We start from the raw sequence: 18,053 nt of genomic DNA, 5'->3' as shown, positions 1-18,053 counted from the left end.
AAACCCCCACAAAATTGAAAATGGGCCAATGCAAAAGTTTGGAGATTTGTGTGCTCAGATAACGTTGATCAAGGTTTCAGACATTAACTAGCCTGTTAGCGTTAAGGCTTGTTCACGATCATCGTTAGGAAAGGCCAAGTGATGCAAATTTCACAGCTTTAGAAAACCCCAAAATCCTTAAACCTTGTGCCAAAAAACAGCAGCCATGTGTTCTTCTAAGCAGGTGTCTAATACTCAAAATAAAAATGATGGAGGACCACAAAGCAGGCGACGGCTACTAGAAGATAGCAAAGAGTTTAAGTTGCTGTTTCCTAAGGGTTCCGTCACACGTAGCGACGTTACAGCGATCCCACCAGGCAAAGATCGCTGGAGCGTCGCTACATAGTCGCTGGTGAGCTGTCAATCAGGCAGATCTCCACAGCGATCAGAGACCAGCCACCCGTGTAACGGCGCTGTGCTTGGTAGCCAGGCTACACATCGGGTAACTATGCAAAGCGAATTGCATAGTTACCCGATGTGTACCCTGGCTACGTGTGCAGGGAGCTGGTGTCTGGCAGCCTGTAACCGGCGTACCCTGGTAACCATGGTACACATCGGGTAACTAAGCAAAGTGCTTTGCATAGTTACCCGATGTGTACCATGGTTACCAGCGTACCGTCGCTTCCCTGCACATTCAGATCGTTGCACAGCGGGAGACCAACGAGCAAAAAATGGTCCTGATCGTTTTGTAATGATCAGCAACCTCACAGCAGGGGCCCGCTCGCTTTGCTTGTCACACACAGCGATATCGCTGGCGAGGTCGCAGATACGTCACAAAACCTGTGATGTTTCAGCGATCTCGCTAGCGATCTCGCTGTGTGTGACGGGGGCTTAAGGTCAAAATGTAATTAAGAAATGTCAGCTAACAGGAACAATGGAGGTTAAGATAAGAACTGGAAGACTAAGGGGTACTTCACACACAGCGAGATCGCTACTGAGATCGCTGCTGAGTCACGTTTTTTGTGACGCAGCAGTGACCTCAATAGCGATCTCGCTGTGTGTGACACTGAGCAGCGATCTGGCCCCTGCTGTGAGGTCGCTGCTCGTTACACACAGTGCTGGTTCGTTTTTTTATTGTTGCTCTCCAGCTGATAAGCACACATCGCTGTGTGTGATAGCGAGAGAGCAACAATCCTGAATGTGCAGGGAGCAGGAGCCGGCTTCTGACAGGCTGCGGTAAGCTGTAACCAAGGTAAACATCGGGTAACCAAGGTGGTTACCCGATATATACCTTCGTTACCAGCCTCCGCAGATCTCACGCTCCCAGTGCCGGCTCCTGCTCCCTGCACACGCTAAGCTAAGCGGTGTGCGCTGGTAACTAAGGTAAACATCGGGTAACCATACCCGATGTTTCCCTTAGTTACCAGTGTCCGCAGCTTCCAGACGCCGGCTCCGTGCAAGCGCAGCGTCGCTTGCACGTCGCTGCTGGCTGGGGGCTGGTCACTGGTGAGATCTGCCTGTTTGACAGCTCACCAGCGACCATGTAGCGATGCAGCAGCGATCCTGACCAGGTCAGATCGCTGGTGGGATCGCTGCTGCGTCGCTAAAGTGTGACGGTACCCTAAGCAAAATTTCTGTGAGCTGCAGGTAGGACTGCTAGAGGCAAATCAGAACCACCGCTTGACTGCAAAAGACCTTCAGGAAGATTTAGCAGACTCTGGAGTTGTGGTACATTGTTCTATTGTTCGGAGACACCTGAATACATACAGCCTTCATGGAGAGTCATCAGAAGAAAACCTCTCTTGCGTGCTCACCATAAAATTCAGCGTCAGGAGTATTCAAAAGAACATCTAAACAAGCTGATGCATTTTGGAAACAAGTCATGTGAACCGATGAGGTTAAAGTAGGACTATTTGGCCACAATGATTAAAAAGCATGTGTGGAGAAAAAAGGGCATAGAATTTGAGGAAAAGAACATGTCTCCAACCATTAAGCAGGGGAAATGGGGGGGGAAATCAATCATGCTACGGGGCTGTGTTGGAGCCAATAGCATGAGGAATAGTGATGGGCGAGCCTGAACTATAAATCTCATGCATATTCATAGCTTCCCCTGCCCACCGCTCTCATCGCTGTTTCTCAGTCAGTGCGTTCCCGAGGCCACAGTGATTGGTTGCATTTTCTAATTGGAAAAAGGAAAAAAAAAATTGCCTAGTGTCCCTTGTATTTTGATAAACAGCCGAGATAACGCACACAGCTGGGGGCTTCATCCTCTAGCTGTCTGCTTTATCAGTGCTGGGTAACAAAATACAGGAGAACCCCTACACCATTTTTACAATTATTTATATTTACACTCCACTTCAGTACCCAGACAGCTGGCGTGAGGACTACCAATCACAGACACCGGCAGTCTGACTGCAACCTTTCACAGATGCTCTCACAGGGTGGGCGGGGGAAGCAGTGAATATTCATGAGCCTTAAGGAGCGGACCTGGAAGCAGCACGACAGCCGCACAGAGACTCAGTAAATTTGTTCTGCTTTAATTGCCATTTTGCAGCCTCCTAGCCCTTACTGCCACCATTTTACAGCACACAAGTTTGGGTTCCCATAGACTTACATGAGCTTCGGGATCAAGTCTGGTCTCAAATCGGACTTTAAGACCATCTAGACCCGCTAATCCCAAACATCTGCGTGTTCACCCATCTCTAATGGGGAACCTTTCACGAGTAGAGAGAAGAGTGGATTCAATGAAATTTCAACAAAAACATAGCACCATCTGTAAAAAAGCTGAAGTTGAATAGAGCATGGCTTCTACAAATGGATAATGATCCTAAACACAGATCAAAATCCACAACAGACTACCTCAAAAAGGTGCAAGCTGAAGGTTTTACAATGGCTCTCACAGTCCCCTGATCTGAACATCATTGAGAATCTGTGGCTAGACCTCAAAAGAGCAGTGCATGCAAGACGACCCAGGAATCTCACATGAAAGACTTATGCAAGGAAGAATAAATGAAAATCCCTCAAACAAGAAATGAAAAGACAGTTGGCTGGCTACAAAATGTTTTTACAAAGCAGTGATACTTGCCAAAAGGGGTGCTACTAGGTACTAACCATGAAGGGTGCCCAAACTTTTGCAGCTGCCCATTTCCCTTTTTTGTGCATTTAAAAAATGTAATTTGTGTTTTTTGTGTAAAAATGTGTTTTTTTGCCTAAAATACAAAAGGAAATGTGTCATCTTTAACGTTATGCCTTTTTTGAGATCATTTCATCTTCAACTTGCTTAACTGTTCACAATAACAATTTTGACCAAGGATGCCACTGTATATTTGGCAGATTTAAAGAGTACCTTTCACCAATCTGGGGCTGCACTTCATATCAGAAGATGGAAGTCCAAGACTGGTGACTTTACTGATAACTAAGGCTGAGTTCATATGTCCTGTAATCATCTGATCAGTTACAAAATCAAGAATAAAGGATGACTAAATAGCAAGCTGTTATAGGATCCATAGACTCCTGTTAACAAAACGATCGGCCAGACAAGGGACAAAAAAAAGTTGTATTTGCAGAACTTTTTTTCCCCAACGGATCTCTGCAGGATCTGTTCTAACGGATAAATATTAGATATGTGAATATAGCCTTATTGTCAAAACCACTCATCAAAGCCCCCTATAAAAGGCCTAACTTTACTAGAAAGTGGTTTCTCAACTTCCGGTTTGTGGGGTCTCATCATTCAGGGCAGGATCCCACAAACCTCCATGACTGCTTTCACGGTGAAAGAGCGAGATCTTGCCTTGTACTGATCCAGCTCTGCTGCATACTTCACCAAACTGTTAGAGAAGAGTAACCATGCTTATGTTACTGTTCTCTAAAAGTTTAGTAAACTATGATGGCAGCGCAGAAGCAGTAAAAACAAAAAAAAAACAAAAAAACACGACATCTGACTCGACCGCAAAGTGTTGTGTGATCCTTCACTGCATGCCGTGATCCCACAACCTGGATGTTTGGGCCTGACGTGGTAGAAAATCAGGATCTGCTATTATATCTATTGGATATTTGTGGCATATAGCCACAGGATCTCGCATACATGTCTATTCAGAGACAACCTCAGTAAAGATTTTCCCATCTGAGGAGTGATGGTATACCACTAGGCTAGCTATGGCTCAAAACACAGCAGAGGCGCCAGATCTTTATTGGAAACTCAGTAAAAAAGACTCCATGTGTACAAACAACCTAAAGGGGAGCTTTCCAGATATAAAGCAGGCTTTACACGCTACGATTTCGCTACAGCGTTTTCATTGGGGTCACGAAATTTGTGACGCACATCCGCCGCTGTAGCGATATCGTTGTGCGACTCCTAGGAGCGATTTTGGATCGTTGCAAAAACGTCCAAAATCGCTCCTCGTTGACATGGTGGTCCGCTCCCAATTATCGCTGCTGTCGCTGGGGCGAAATTGTTCCTCGTCCCTGCGGCAGCACACATCGCTACGTGTGACGCCGCAGGAACGAGGAACATCTCCTTACCTGCCTCCGGCCACAATGCGGAAGGAAGGAGATGGGCGGGATGTTTGTTCCGCTTATCTCCGCCCCTCCGCTTTCATTGGGCGGCTGCTTAGTGACATCGCTGTGATGCCGAACGGACCGCCCCCTTAAAAAGGAGGCGGTACACTGGTCACAGCGACGTCGCAGGGCAGGTAAGTACGTGTGACGAGGGTGCGCGATTTTGTGCGCGACGGGCAGCGATATGCCCCTCTCGCACAAACGATGGGGGCGGGTCTCATGCTAGCGATATCGGGACCGATATCGTAGCGTGTAAAGCCACCCTAAGACTCCTTTCCTAAGACAAGCATGTAATTAAGGAGAACCTATCGACAAAAATAATTTTAAAATAGAAAATTAATTATATGCAAGTGGTCTACTTGTTTTAGGTAGATACTGACTGCTTTGAAAGTCAGTATTTATCTAAAAACGGTTTACCTAATTTTCAATGGAAGTTTGCCGTCATCTTATGGATGGCACAGGCTTTTATTGCTCCCTCTGCACCATGCATGCTTCTAAAGGGCAGAACAAAATCTGTGGTTGTGCGAATATACTTTACAATGCCCAGCATCATGGCAGTGCAATACAATTCTGCGCATGGGCGCTGCATTGCACCAGTCAGCATTGAGCTTCTTTGACGCCGGGTATATGCAGCTTCAAAGAGGCTCACTGCCCATGATCAGAAGTCGCTCGCACTTCCAGTCATGCACACTATTCGGAAGCTCGATGTATGTGTCACTGCTTCAGAGAGGAGTAGTGCGAACGACTGGAAATGCAATCGACTTCCAATCATGGGCAGTGAGAGTCTTTGAAGTCTGGGTGCATACACCTGGCATCAAAGGAGCTCAATGCTGTGCGTTGAAAGCTGGTTTTGGATCACATTGCCACGACAATGGGCATTGTAAAGCAGGTTTTCACTCCCACAGGGGCGTGAGAACATGCTAAGTGGGCCAACTAGCCACTGCGACTAGTCCCTGGCCTCATTAACATCTCATAAAAGACCTTTAGAAATACTTCTTAAGATCTGTTCATCTATGCTACTAGATACAGGGACAGTTAGGGAGGGATTCTAGATATGCACCCAGAACTGCTCGTGGTTCTGGATGCACGGGGGACCTGACAGGTTACCTTGAATGCAGCAAAATAATAAAAAGAGGGGTCATTTCTTGTGATAGGTTCTGTTTTTATAAAACAAAATTTTACACTAAATCTGAATGCTATAATTGGACTTCAAGTTGTGCAATACTGAAGACAAGCGGGCAGGTGTCCTACCTGACAGTGCTTTTGAAGTCTCCTTGAAATAATCCACGGTTATACTCCGTATCGAGCGCTCCGCCTCTTCCGCAGTTGCATTCCACTTATCAGCCTCCTTTTGCAAACCTTCAATGCGTTTTGGGCCCAACTCATCCATTTCCAATGATTTCTGTGTAGAAACAACGAAGGTCAAGAGACATTTTTCTATTTTTGTGCTTAGTTCACACTTGGGCTGAGCCGTCTGTCAGCCGTGTCAGTGTTCATCGTCGTACGCCACCAGGAGGAAGGCTCGGATGTATCCCGTTTATCAGACTATGAACCGCCACCCAATGACCAGATATAATAGAATTATATGCCCCGGAGAATTTGTCTTTATGTGGTGATCCACAGGAAAATGGTGAATGCTGCATTATTGTAAGCTGTTAGAAAGGCAGGGGCATGCAGTTTCCCAGACAAATGTGTCTTAATGACGCAGAGTCTGTCTTTCAGACTTCTAGAGAAACACGTCACTGGGATGTTTCCCCAGATATGAGTAACATGTGCATTGTAGATGTGAAATTCAATAAGCTGCGGCTGCACTTGGACTGATACAATTGCAAGTATAAATCACTTTGACTATAATTGGTCCAAAGTACTCTGTAAACAAAGCCCTTGAGGATTTCCAATATAAAAAGCTTAAAGAAAGGATAAAAGAAGTAATTCCCTACCAGTATTTCCAGCTTGTACAATATTGCCAGCTCCCGCATATCCCTGAAAGGCTGCAGTAGGTATTGGTGGAACTGGGTTGCCACGGTAACTAATTCCATAAAAGCTTCATCTTCTTCCTCGTAAACTTTAAGCAAAGACATCATCTTATCTGCATTTTTGTGCTGATGAAGAATCTATAAAAAAAATAAAGAAAATAAAAATATTTTAGCAAAAATCTCTCACCAACATTGTAGTGTTAAGCAGGCTTTACTCGCTGGTGAAAGCACCCGCCCCCGTTGGTTGTGAGTCACGGGCAAATCGCTGCCTGTGGCGCACAATATCGTTAGTCTCCGTCACACATACTTACCTGCCTAGCGATGTCGCTGTGGCCGGCGAACCGCCTCCTTTCTAACGGGGCGGTTCGTTTGGCGTCACAGCAGCGTTACTAAACGACTGCCTAATAGAAGCGGAGGGGCAGAGATGAGCGGGCCGAACATCCCGCCCACCTCCTTCCTTCCTCATTGCCGGTGGCCGCAGGTACAATGTTGTTCCTCATTCCTGCGGTGTCACACATAGCGATGTGTGCTGCCTCAGGAACGACGAACAACATCGTACCTGCAACAGCAACGATAATCGGGATAGGAACAACTGGTCAACGATCAACGATATGGCAAGTATTTTTGTTAACGGTCGTTCCTGCGTTTCACACGAAACGACGTCGCTAACGAGCCCGAATGTGCGTCACGAATTCCGTGACCCCCAACGACATCTCGTTAGCGATGTCGTTGCGTGTAAAGCCCGCTTTAGGTCTCATAAGGCTCCACAGAAGAGCTGGAATATTTCCCTTTGGGAGAGAAAATTGCAGGCAGAAAAGGTTTGATCTTTCTTAAGGCAGCACTCCAGCATCTATACTTTTTATTTCACCGCTTTAAATGTAAGTCCCCTGCCCCCGATCTTCTACTCACCCTCCGGGGTGTTTTGTTATAGGCATATTTATTTCCTTTGTGTGTATTGGAACGCCACATAAAAAAAAAAAAAAAAAACAAAAACAAACAAAACTGAAAAAAGAAAAAAGAAAATTGGACATAATTTTGCACAAAACACCAAAAATAGGCCGGACAAAATTGTTTGCGCCCTCAATATTTGGTGGCACAACCATTGGGATAAATAATTGCAATCAGTTGCTTCCTATAACCATCATCAAGCTTCTTTACACCTTTTAGCTGGAATTTTGGACTCTTCTTTTGTAAGCTGCTCCAGGTCTCTCATTTGAAGGAGTATTCTCCCAACAGCAATATTAAGATCTCTCCACGTCCTCAGTGGGATTTAGATCTGGACTCATTGCTGCCACTTCAGAACTCACCAGCACTTTGTTTCCAGCCATTTCTGGGGGCTTCTTGAGAAATATTTTTGGGGTCATTGCCCTACTGGAAGACCCATGACCTAAACCCAGCATTTTGACACTCGACACTACATTGCCACCCAAAATCCTTTGGTAATCTTCAGATTTCATGGTGCCATGTACACAGTCAAGGCCCTCAGTGCCAGAGGCAGCAAAACAACCCCAAAATAGCTTTGAACCTCCACCATATTTGACTGTAGGTAGTGGTTTGTTTTTTTTTTATTTGTAGGCATAATTCCATTTTCAGTAAACAGCAGAATGATGTGCTTTACCAAAAAGCTCTATCCCAGTCTCATCTGTCCACAAGACACTTTCTTAGATGGTTTTTGACTAACGTACATTTTGACAGTCTCTACGTCAGCAGTGAGCTCCTCCTGGGTTTCCTGCCATAGGGTTTCATTTAATTAAAAAATGGACGGATAGTTCCCACTGAGCCTGCGGGACAGCTTGAATTCCCTTGGAACTTGATTGGGGCTGCTTATCCACCATTCGGACTATCCTGCAATGCAACCTTTATTTTTCTGTGTCATCTATATCCAAGAAGATTCGTTCCAATGCCACGGGTTGTAAACATCTTGATAATGTTGCACACCGTGAACAAAAGAATAAACAGATATCTGGAGATGGACCTGTAACCTTGTGATTGTTGATATTTTTCATCAATTTTGGTTCTCACGGCCTCACACTGTGCTCTTCTCTCTCTCTTTATCATGCTTAAGTGTGGCACAAACACACACACAATGCACAGATTAAGTCAACTTCTCCCTTTTTTATCTGGTTTCAGGTGTGATTTTCACAGTGGCAACATCGGTGCCACAGGGTGTGTTTGAACGCACATCACATGCTTTGAAAAAATGTGTTTACCCACGATTTTGGAAAGGTGCCAACAATTTTGGTTGTGTGTTAAATTATTTCCAATTTTTCTTCTGCTTTTTTTGTGTTGTTCCAATACACAAAACGCAAATAAATATGTATATGACAAAAATGTGCAATTGCAATAATTTTCTGGGAAAAATACTTCAATTTCTGAAATAATTTCAAGGGCGCCAATATTTTTGAGCATGAATGTAAGATAAGTGGATATGCCATAAAAACCTGAAAACACCCTTTTAAATGTAATCCGTCACTATGTGTTTGCCAACTAATCAGAGAAGCACAATTTAGAGAGGGGGTGGGGAATGACTTTCTGCAGACCCCGAGCACAGTACCGGGGACCACAATGTTCAGGTGGCAGCTACGGTCTTGCCGCCTCTCTAAATCCCAATGTGTGATGCGAGGACGCGCATGCAGCGTTCACTAATGCATGAGCATACCATTAGGTTTTTATGCTGGCCTGTGCCAGTGTGCTCAGGGCTTACTTTGTGGGCAAGGTAAACGTGAGATGCGCTCCCGTCCCACAGGAAAAGGGGAGCAGCAGCTGTACCTGAATCCCTTGCTGTACATGCCTCCTGATGCTGTGAGCCCGCCACCCAGTGCTGTTCCCACCCCCCCCGTGCTGTGTATCACCCTAGTACACAAACTTCTCATTACAAAGAGTTGACTGCACCCACGACCAAGACACCTGGAAAAGCAGTTGTGAGAAGCAACCCAATCAATATCACCTAATAGCACAACCGCACCAAAGATAAGCAGCTTCAGCCACCACAGTAGGGGTGTAGGGGTGAGGTAATTAACTAAATACAGCAAGGTAGTTTTCAAGTTAATAAAATAATTTTGTGCGCCCCCCCCCCCCCGAAGTTTGGTAGAAATTTCCAAATGACCCTCAGCAAAAAAAAAAAAAAGTTCCCCACCTCTGACGTAGAGACAGACACCCTGATTCCAGCAATGTGTCACTCACTGGGCTGTTTACTGTAGAGATAAAAGGGGTTGTCCAGTACTCATACAGCCCTTTCACAATCACTCATACAACCCTTTCTCAATTTGTTCCCCCAAACAAATTACCACCAATCCCTCCAGTGCAGGTGTCGTTCCAGCAGGGTTGGCACTGGCTCTCCAAGGTCTCATGTGACATTATTGTATACCTTGCTTCCTGTAGTCACTCTCCTTCAAATGTAAATGACATCCAGAGGAAGTCAGAACTGCAGCTTCTTGCTCAGTTCCTCAAGATGTCTCATTTATCTGAAGGAGGGGAAAGTAAAGCAGCTGCTGATTGGCCGCAGGGATTGCATGACATAATGTCCCATGAGCCCTGGGAGAGCCAGTGCCAACCCTGCTATAATGGCACTGGCATCGCTGTTGACTCTATACACATTGAAAAAAAATTTCTCTGACTTTTTCGGCTAATTTTATCATTTTGATTGACTCTTATGGACATGATTGAGGACACCAGAAATGTGGGAGGTTTATTTATTTTTAATGGCGTAAAAAGGAGAGATTTATTTTTAATTTTCACCTTGGAAGTCCATACTGTAGCTGAGCTTCAGGGGCAAAGGGAGTGTATTGCCAGCCCCTGGCTGCCAGGGCATCCCATCAGCACCACACAATCACATCACAGGGGGCTGATGAGAGTCGGTAACGTCATTTAATTGCTGCTGTCATCTAAATGGTTAATAACTATGGCTACAGCTAAGCTCCAGTCACAGCCATTAGTAGGCATCTATTTCCATGTGATATAACTGGCATCTGGTGTGTGTTTGGGAGGGAGGGGGAGCGCAGATCTTCATGTATGGTTACCCCCAAATGCATGAACAGGTTAAATACACGCCTAACATAGAAGCAGACTGTGACAGAAGACAGTGCAGTCCATTACAGTCCACTTTCAGATGTAAATATTAGACGACTCCCCTCTATTAAAGTGATGCTGGCCCTAGAATAAGCCATCACTTTATATGTGGGGCCAACCTCAGATCCCCCCTGATCCAGGGAATAAAGGAGCTGAAATGCTGCACTTTCTTCCAGGGCTGTGGAGTCGGAGTCGTGGAGTCGGAGTCGGAGCTCATTTTGGTGGAGTCGGAGTCGGTATAAAATGCACCGACTCAGACTCCTAAAATATATAATAAATTGGGGACAGGAGTGCAATGCAGAATGTGCTGAATATTTTACTAAATAATAACATTTAGTATAATGCTTATATTTAAGTGAAAAATTTATTGTAGTACAATGTGAACATCAGACATTTAATTGTTTTTATGATACAATAATCAAGATATTTGGATAGAACATAAAATATTTATTGGAATACAACTTTAGAACACAAAAAACTAATAAATTGTAAATATGTAATATATATATATATATATATATATATATATATATATATATATATATATATATATATATATATATATATATATATATATATACACACATATATACATATATATATACACAGTGTATATACACACACACAAGATATATATGTAATCTACTGTATATTACATAGTGTATTACATATTTACAATTTATTACAGTTTTTTGTGTTCTAAAGTTGTATTCCAATAAATATATTTTATGTTCTATCCAAATATCTTGATTATCGTATCATAAAAATTATTAAATGTCTGATGTTCACATACACATATTCATGTACTACAATAAATTTTTCACCTAACTAAGCAATATATGTAGGAGTCGGAGTCGGAGCCGGAGTCGGTGCAAGAGAATTTGAGGAGTCGGAGTCGGAGTCGAAGGTTTGGCTTACCGACTCCACAGCCCTGCTTTCTTCTAAGCTTTCCCTGCAGAGCTGCACTCCCAGCCTCTTGGCTGTGCATACACCACCACACAGTGCTATCACTTTAAGGCCCTGTGCCCACGCTGTGCATTTTGACGCAGATTTTCAGAAACCTGCATGTCCATTGTGAAGCCAGCAAAGTATATGAGAATTCAGAAGTGCTGTGCCCATGTTGAATATTTTTTCCTTGCATATTTAGTGCAGATTTCTTTTTTTCTGCACCAAATCTGCACCAAATACGCAAGGGAAAAATAAGCAATGTGGGCACAGCACTTCTGAATTCTCAGACTTTGCTGGCTTCACAAAGGACATGCAGATTTTACTGCAGATTTCTGGAAATACGTGTGAAAACTACACAGTATGGGCACTGGGCCCAACACCTTTACTCTTGGGCGTTTTTTCCTCCCCTTCTTCCAAGAGCCATAACTTTTTTTTTAAACTTTTCATTCTGCTGCGTATTGTACTGGAAAACGAAAAGAAAAAGAAAAAAAAAGTGCAACTCCACGTTTTTTTTTTTAATTAACTATGTTCACTTTATGATAAAACTGACCTGGAATTATAATTCCCCAGTCAGTACTTTTACTTTTATCCAAGTGGTGAAAGAAAAAAAAAATGTCAGACGTTTGTAAAACAAAACAAAAAAAAAAAGGGAATCCCGCTTTTGTCAGTTTCCCGAGACCCGAAGCCTTCTCATTTTTCGGGATCTGGAGCTCAGTGATGGCTTACTTTTTAGGCTGGTGATTTTAATACTACTTTTATGCACATGTGATGTTTTGATGATTTGAACTTAGCTTTTATTTTAACTTTATTTCACTAGTCCCCCTAGGAGACTTTATACCTGCAGTGTCCATTCACTTCTAATCAGAATGATGCTTTGGCATCGCTCTGATCAGGAGAAATGCTGTATGTGATGGCGCTCTGGCGGCATTCACAGGAAACGCAAAATGACAGCGACAAAGGTCATCATCCAACCCCACGCTGCCATGGCAACCGATCACAGGGCTGCCGATTACAGCAGGGAACAGCATGATCCCGTGTGTTCGATTGCGCTGTCAGTTTGATCAGCAGATGTGCGGGGAAATGCGGGCTCACCGTGCGGACCTTCATTAAAGTGACAGACACGGCCAAGGACGAGGTTAATGTGGCCAGGCTTCAGGCCGTGCAGTCAGGAGCCCTGCTGCCATTGTGTAGAGGTCAGTGATGGGACGCAGCACTGCACTCCCTTCATTCCCAGAGGTAGGACCCACCGATCATAAAGTGATGACTTATCCTAGTGATGCAGCCTCATTAGCTGGGCTCTGTCCTACAGTCACATTTCTGGTATAAACACTTCTAAGAGCGCAATTCAGTGGAGCAAGCAGGGTCAGTGAGCCAACACCGACTTCTTAGATTCCAGCTCTAGAGCCTGCAAAACTGTGAATGCAGCTCTGGAGTGTGGATATATGCTTTAACTGTGCCTGGCATCCCATCCGTGCCCATGCCTCAATGGCCTCTGTCCCATGCTGGCCTTCCTCCAGTGCAGTTCTTACGTCCCCCCCTCCAAGGTGCACCTCGGCCTCGTCATTTTCCCTCCTGGGCCCACCATGGCCTCCCCGTTTTCCCCTTCCGCTCCTACCCGTGCGGTCCTTACGTCGCCCCGCCCCCTCCTCCCGTGCGGTCCTTACGTCGCCCCCGTCCCCTCCTCCCGTGCGGTCCTTACGTCGCCCCCGTCCCCTCCTCCCGTGCGGTCCTTACGTCGCCCCCGTCCCCTCCTCCCGTGCGGTCCTTACGTCGCCCCCGTCCCCTCCTCCCGTGCGGTCCTTACGTCGCCCCCGTCCCCTCCTCCCGTGCGGTCCTTACGTCGCCCCCGTCCCCTCCTCCCGTGCGGTCCTTACGTCGCCCCCGTCCCCTCCTCCCGTGCGGTCCTTACGTCGCCCCCGTCCCCTCCTCCCGTGCGGTCCTTACGTCGCCCCCGTCCCCTCCTCCCGTGCGGTCCTTACGTCGCCCCCGTCCCCTCCTCCCGTGCGGTCCTTACGTCGCCCCCGTCCCCTCCTCCCGTGCGGTCCTTACGTCGCCCCCGTCCCCTCCTCCCGTGCGGTCCTTACGTCGCCCCCGTCCCCTCCTCCCGTGCGGTCCTTACGTCGCCCCCGTCCCCTCCTCCCGTGCGGTCCTTACGTCGCCCCCGTCCCCTCCTCCCGTGCGGTCCTTACGTCGCCCCCGTCCCCTCCTCCCGTGCGGTCCTTACGTCGCCCCCCCCCCTCCTCCCGTGCGGTCCTTACGTCGCCCCCGTCCCCTCCTCCCGTGCGGTCCTTACGTCGCCCCCGTCCCCTCCTCCCGTGCGGTCCTTACGTCGCCCCCGTCCCCTCCTCCCGTGCGGTCCTTACGTCGCCCCCCCCTCCTCCCGTGCGGTCCTTACGTCGCCCCCGTCCCCTCCTCCCGCTCCCGTGCAGTCCTTATATTCCTCCCCCCTCCCCCATCCCGTGTCCGCACCGTCCTCACGGCCTCCTTGGCCCGGTACACTTGCTCCTCCAGGCTCTTCTTGCGGAATTCGTGCAGGTTCTCGAAGTATTTCTCGGTGTCCTCCCCGTCCTCCGGGAACAGCACGTCCAGCACGATCTGGCGGCCGCACTGCTCTATGGCGGCGCCCAGGTACCGCTCCAGGGCCCGGCACACCGCGTCCTCCTCCTCAGAGCTGCCCTCCCAGGCCGGGGCGTTGGGGAACAGCAGAGTCCACAGGCTGCCGGCGGGGAGCGGGGCCGGGAGGCGGGGGAAGCAGGGCTCCAGGCGGCTGCACACGGAGCTCAGCTGCCGGTGGATGTGCTCCAGGTCCTGCGCGCTGTACAGCCCGGCCCAGCTGCTCTGCTCCCCGTCCTCGCCCTCCCGCCGCTTCCTCCGCTGCGCGGTGCGGTTGTGGCAGGTCACCGCGAACTTGTTGTCCACCTGGTTCCAGGCCACGATGAAGCCCATCTTATACTGCTCCGGCTCCTGGAACAGGTTGGGGCGCACGGCCACCCAGCCCTCCAGACTGTCCATCCGCTCCCCGTCCATAGCCCCTCACACGTGACGTCCGCCGGGCGCGGTGCGAGCTCAGCACTGACAGCTCCGGGCGGCCCCACGTAAACATAACCTTTGTGCACCGATGCGGGGGCGGGGCGGCCGGGACTTTCCTCTTCACTTGTCATAGGCTATGGAGGAGTGACGTCAGCTGCCGGCATCACGAGTGTAGTCATGTGACTGCAATTCTACAGCTGACGTGCAGTAAACAGTGTCTGTAGAGACGCCGCTTATAGCAGCCAATCACAATCCTGCTTTCACTATAAAAGCTGTAATTTGATTGGCTCTTTATGAATGTTTCTCAGTAGTCTCCATGTGCTCACAGCACTGTGTGGCTATGTCAGCCATGCCTGCAATGTATGGCCCTGTATATGCACAGTGACGCGGCACTCAGGGATGGCAGCTATCACAAAAGCACGAACAGACAATATTTTTTGCTGACACATTGGAAACCCATAATAAATGATTCTAAGTGATCCATGTCTACAGCCCATAGGTCTGATATGAATATATCAGCTGCAATCACTGGAAAATGATGATAATGACATAAAATTATCTAAGTTGCTTCAGCTTTAAAAAAAGAGGATGTTTTTAAAAAATATTTACGGTCATAGCAAAAAAGTGCCCTATGGTTACCGACTGCCCTGGAATTTCTGGCCGGTTAACCACCCTGATGGCTCATAAATGCCCATGGGAAAAAATAAAAATCGTATACTGTGGTGTGTGGGGTTTTGGTTGGGTGGGAGATAATGCATTTAAATATTGCGCACAACTGGTCCCCTGGGACATGATCGTAGGTTACCAATGGGGGCTTACTGAAGACCCGTGTCTTCACCACCTTGGTACTCCTTTGAAGCTCAGCTGATTGGTTGTCATTTAACACCTCACAACCTTTGATGTACTGGTATGTCAAAGGTCGTGTACCCCCTTTGATGTGGGATCGCATGCGGAGTCCACATCTTACCCTGCACATGATGGCTGATTTCATCAGCCATCATGTGCCACTAACAGCTGCAGGTGGATCAGAGATCCATCTGCGACTATTAAGTTAAATCGCGCTGTCAATCTCCGGCAGCAGGATTTAACATGCACCGTCAGGGGGTGCATCATTCTTCCTGCACATCGGTGTGACGCAATTGCACGGCGCTGATAGGTTGTCATGACAGCAAAGACCAGGTGTCAGCTGATGACTAGAAATGAGAGAACCCGAGATTCGGTTTTCCAACCGTACACCGACTTAAAAAAACAGAGTTCGGATTCAGAGTCCGGATGCTTTACGTGCGAACTTCACTTGTATGAGCAACACTGTGCTCAGGTACGCTCAGCCCTGTGCGAGCCACTTGCAGTGTTCTAACGGCGCACACTGTAGGTAACAACAGGGTGATCACATGTAGTGTGCAACAAAACAAAAAAAATTGAGAAAATCCACCTACCCTCCCTTGGAAGTGATCTGCTTATGGATGGCTGTATGTGGGCGGAGACTTGAACTGCCAATCAGTGATTTTGAACCGCCTCGTGCCATGTTCGGATCAGTGAAGGCTGTTGTCTGTCATTACGATCCTTCTGTGAACGCTGGCCATGAGCCGGCACTCATAGGAGATTGTGATTTCTGCTATACAGGCCAGGGCTGATGCAAAGCTCTGTATAGCAGAAGTGATTGGACTATCGCAACTTCAAGTCCCCTCAGAGGACTAAATACAATAAAAAGTGGGGAAAAAGTTTTCAAAAATATGAAAAAAATAAAAAACACACAAGTACAAATCACCCCCTTTTGTCCCAATAAAAATAAAATTAAAAATACACATATTTGCTATTGCTGCATTCGTAAAAATCCGATCTGTCAAAATATAAAATAATTCAATCCGATAAGTTAACGTCATAACGAGAGCAAAAATCAATCCGCCAGAATTACATTTGTTTGGCCGCCGCAACAACGCAATAAAAGGTGATCAAGACATTGTGTGAAAGCTACTATGATATCAGTAAAAACATCAGCTCAGGGAGCAAAACAAATAACCATCACTGATGGGAAAATAGCAACAAATGTAAAAAAAAATTCTTACAAATTTCTAAAAACTTTTTTTGACACTTAAAAAAAAAAAAATGAAAAAAACCCAAAGTTTGATATCTATGTACTCGTATGACTGGGAGAATAATATTGCTCTGTCAGTTTTAAAGTATAGTGAACATGGTAAATAAAAAAAATAATAAAAAAAAACAATTGTGGAACACATGATAAAATGAATAGTGTTATTCAAAAGAAGAGGAAGAAAAAAAAGCACAAAAAAGGGGAATGTGAGGTGAAAAAGATGCTGTCCGAGTCCAAAAAATATTTCACAGAACGTTATGGAGGCTACTTTCCTCACTTTCATATACAACTTCTATAACTTATTTTTTAATGAAATTTGTTTTTTATGCAACTATTTCCCTGACTTTAGCCCTATCTCTAACCAAAATTCTATCTCTACCACTAGACCTACCTCTAAAGGTACAGTCACTCTTCGCGACGCTCCAGTGATCCCACCAGCGATCTGACCTGGCAGGGATCGTTGGTGCGTCGCTACATGGTCGCTGGTGAACTGTCAATCAGACAGATCTCCACAATGATCAGAGATCAGCCACCAGCGACCCGTGTAACGACACTGTGCTTGGTAACCATAGTACACATCGGGTTACTAAGCAAAGCGCTTTGCTTATAGTTACCTGATGTGTACCTTGGCTACGTGTGCAGGGAGCAGGGAGCCGGCTTCTAGAAGCTGCCGACGCTGGTAACCAAGGTAAATATCGGGAAACCAAGCAAAGTGCTTTGCTTGGTTACCCGATGTGTACCTTGATTACCAACGTCCGCAGAAGCCGACTCCCTGATCCCTGTACATTCAGATCGTTACTCTCTCGCTGTCAAACAGCGATGTGTGCTTCACAGCGGGAGAGCAACGACCAAAAAATGGTCCAGGACATTCAGCAACAATCGGCGACCTCACAGCAGGGGCCAGGTCGTTGCTGGATGTCACACACAGCGACATCGCTAGCGACATCGCTGTTGCGTCACAAAAACCGTGACTCAGCAGCGATGTCGCTAGCGATGTCGCTTAGGCTACTTTCACACATCCGGTTTTTGCTCTGCGGCACAATACGGCGCTCTGCAGAAAAAACGCAACCGTTTTTTTTGCCGCCGGTTGCGGGTTTTTTAGCGTAGACTTACATTAGTGCCATATTGTGCCGCATGGGCTTGCGTTCGGTCCGGTTTTTGCCGCATGCGGCAGATTTAGCCGATGCCGCGGCCGGATGGAACGTTGCCTGCAACGTTTTTTGCTCCGGCAAAAAAAACGCATCGCGCCGCATCCGGCCGCTGCAGCACATTTTTCAATGCATGCCTATTGACGACGGATGCGGCGCGATGCGGAAAAAACGCATCCGGCCTCCGCATGCGGTTTCTTCCACTGCGCATGCTCAGTAGCATGCCGCAACCGGAAAAAAACGGACGGGCCGCAT

General features: G+C 46.8%; 1 protein-coding gene across 1 annotated transcript in view; it reads right to left on the bottom strand.

Moving 5' to 3' along the window:
- Nucleotides 1-14,687, bottom strand: part of WHAMM (WASP homolog associated with actin, golgi membranes and microtubules) — a 60,406-nt gene extending 45,719 nt beyond the window's left edge. Inside the window, 3 exon segments of the mRNA XM_075345843.1 lie at nt 5,788-5,938; nt 6,477-6,650; nt 13,998-14,687. Of these exon segments, the coding sequence (XP_075201958.1) occupies nt 5,788-5,938; nt 6,477-6,650; nt 13,998-14,555 (883 nt within the window). The 5' untranslated portion in view covers nt 14,556-14,687.
- Between the last annotated feature and the right edge of the window lie 3,366 nt (nt 14,688-18,053).

This window comes from Anomaloglossus baeobatrachus, chromosome 4, assembly GCF_048569485.1.
Source record: "Anomaloglossus baeobatrachus isolate aAnoBae1 chromosome 4, aAnoBae1.hap1, whole genome shotgun sequence".
NCBI classification, from domain to species: Eukaryota; Metazoa; Chordata; class Amphibia; order Anura; family Aromobatidae; genus Anomaloglossus; species Anomaloglossus baeobatrachus.
Note: the sequence above shows the minus strand (reverse complement) of the source record. Positions and strands in the feature narration are given on the sequence as shown.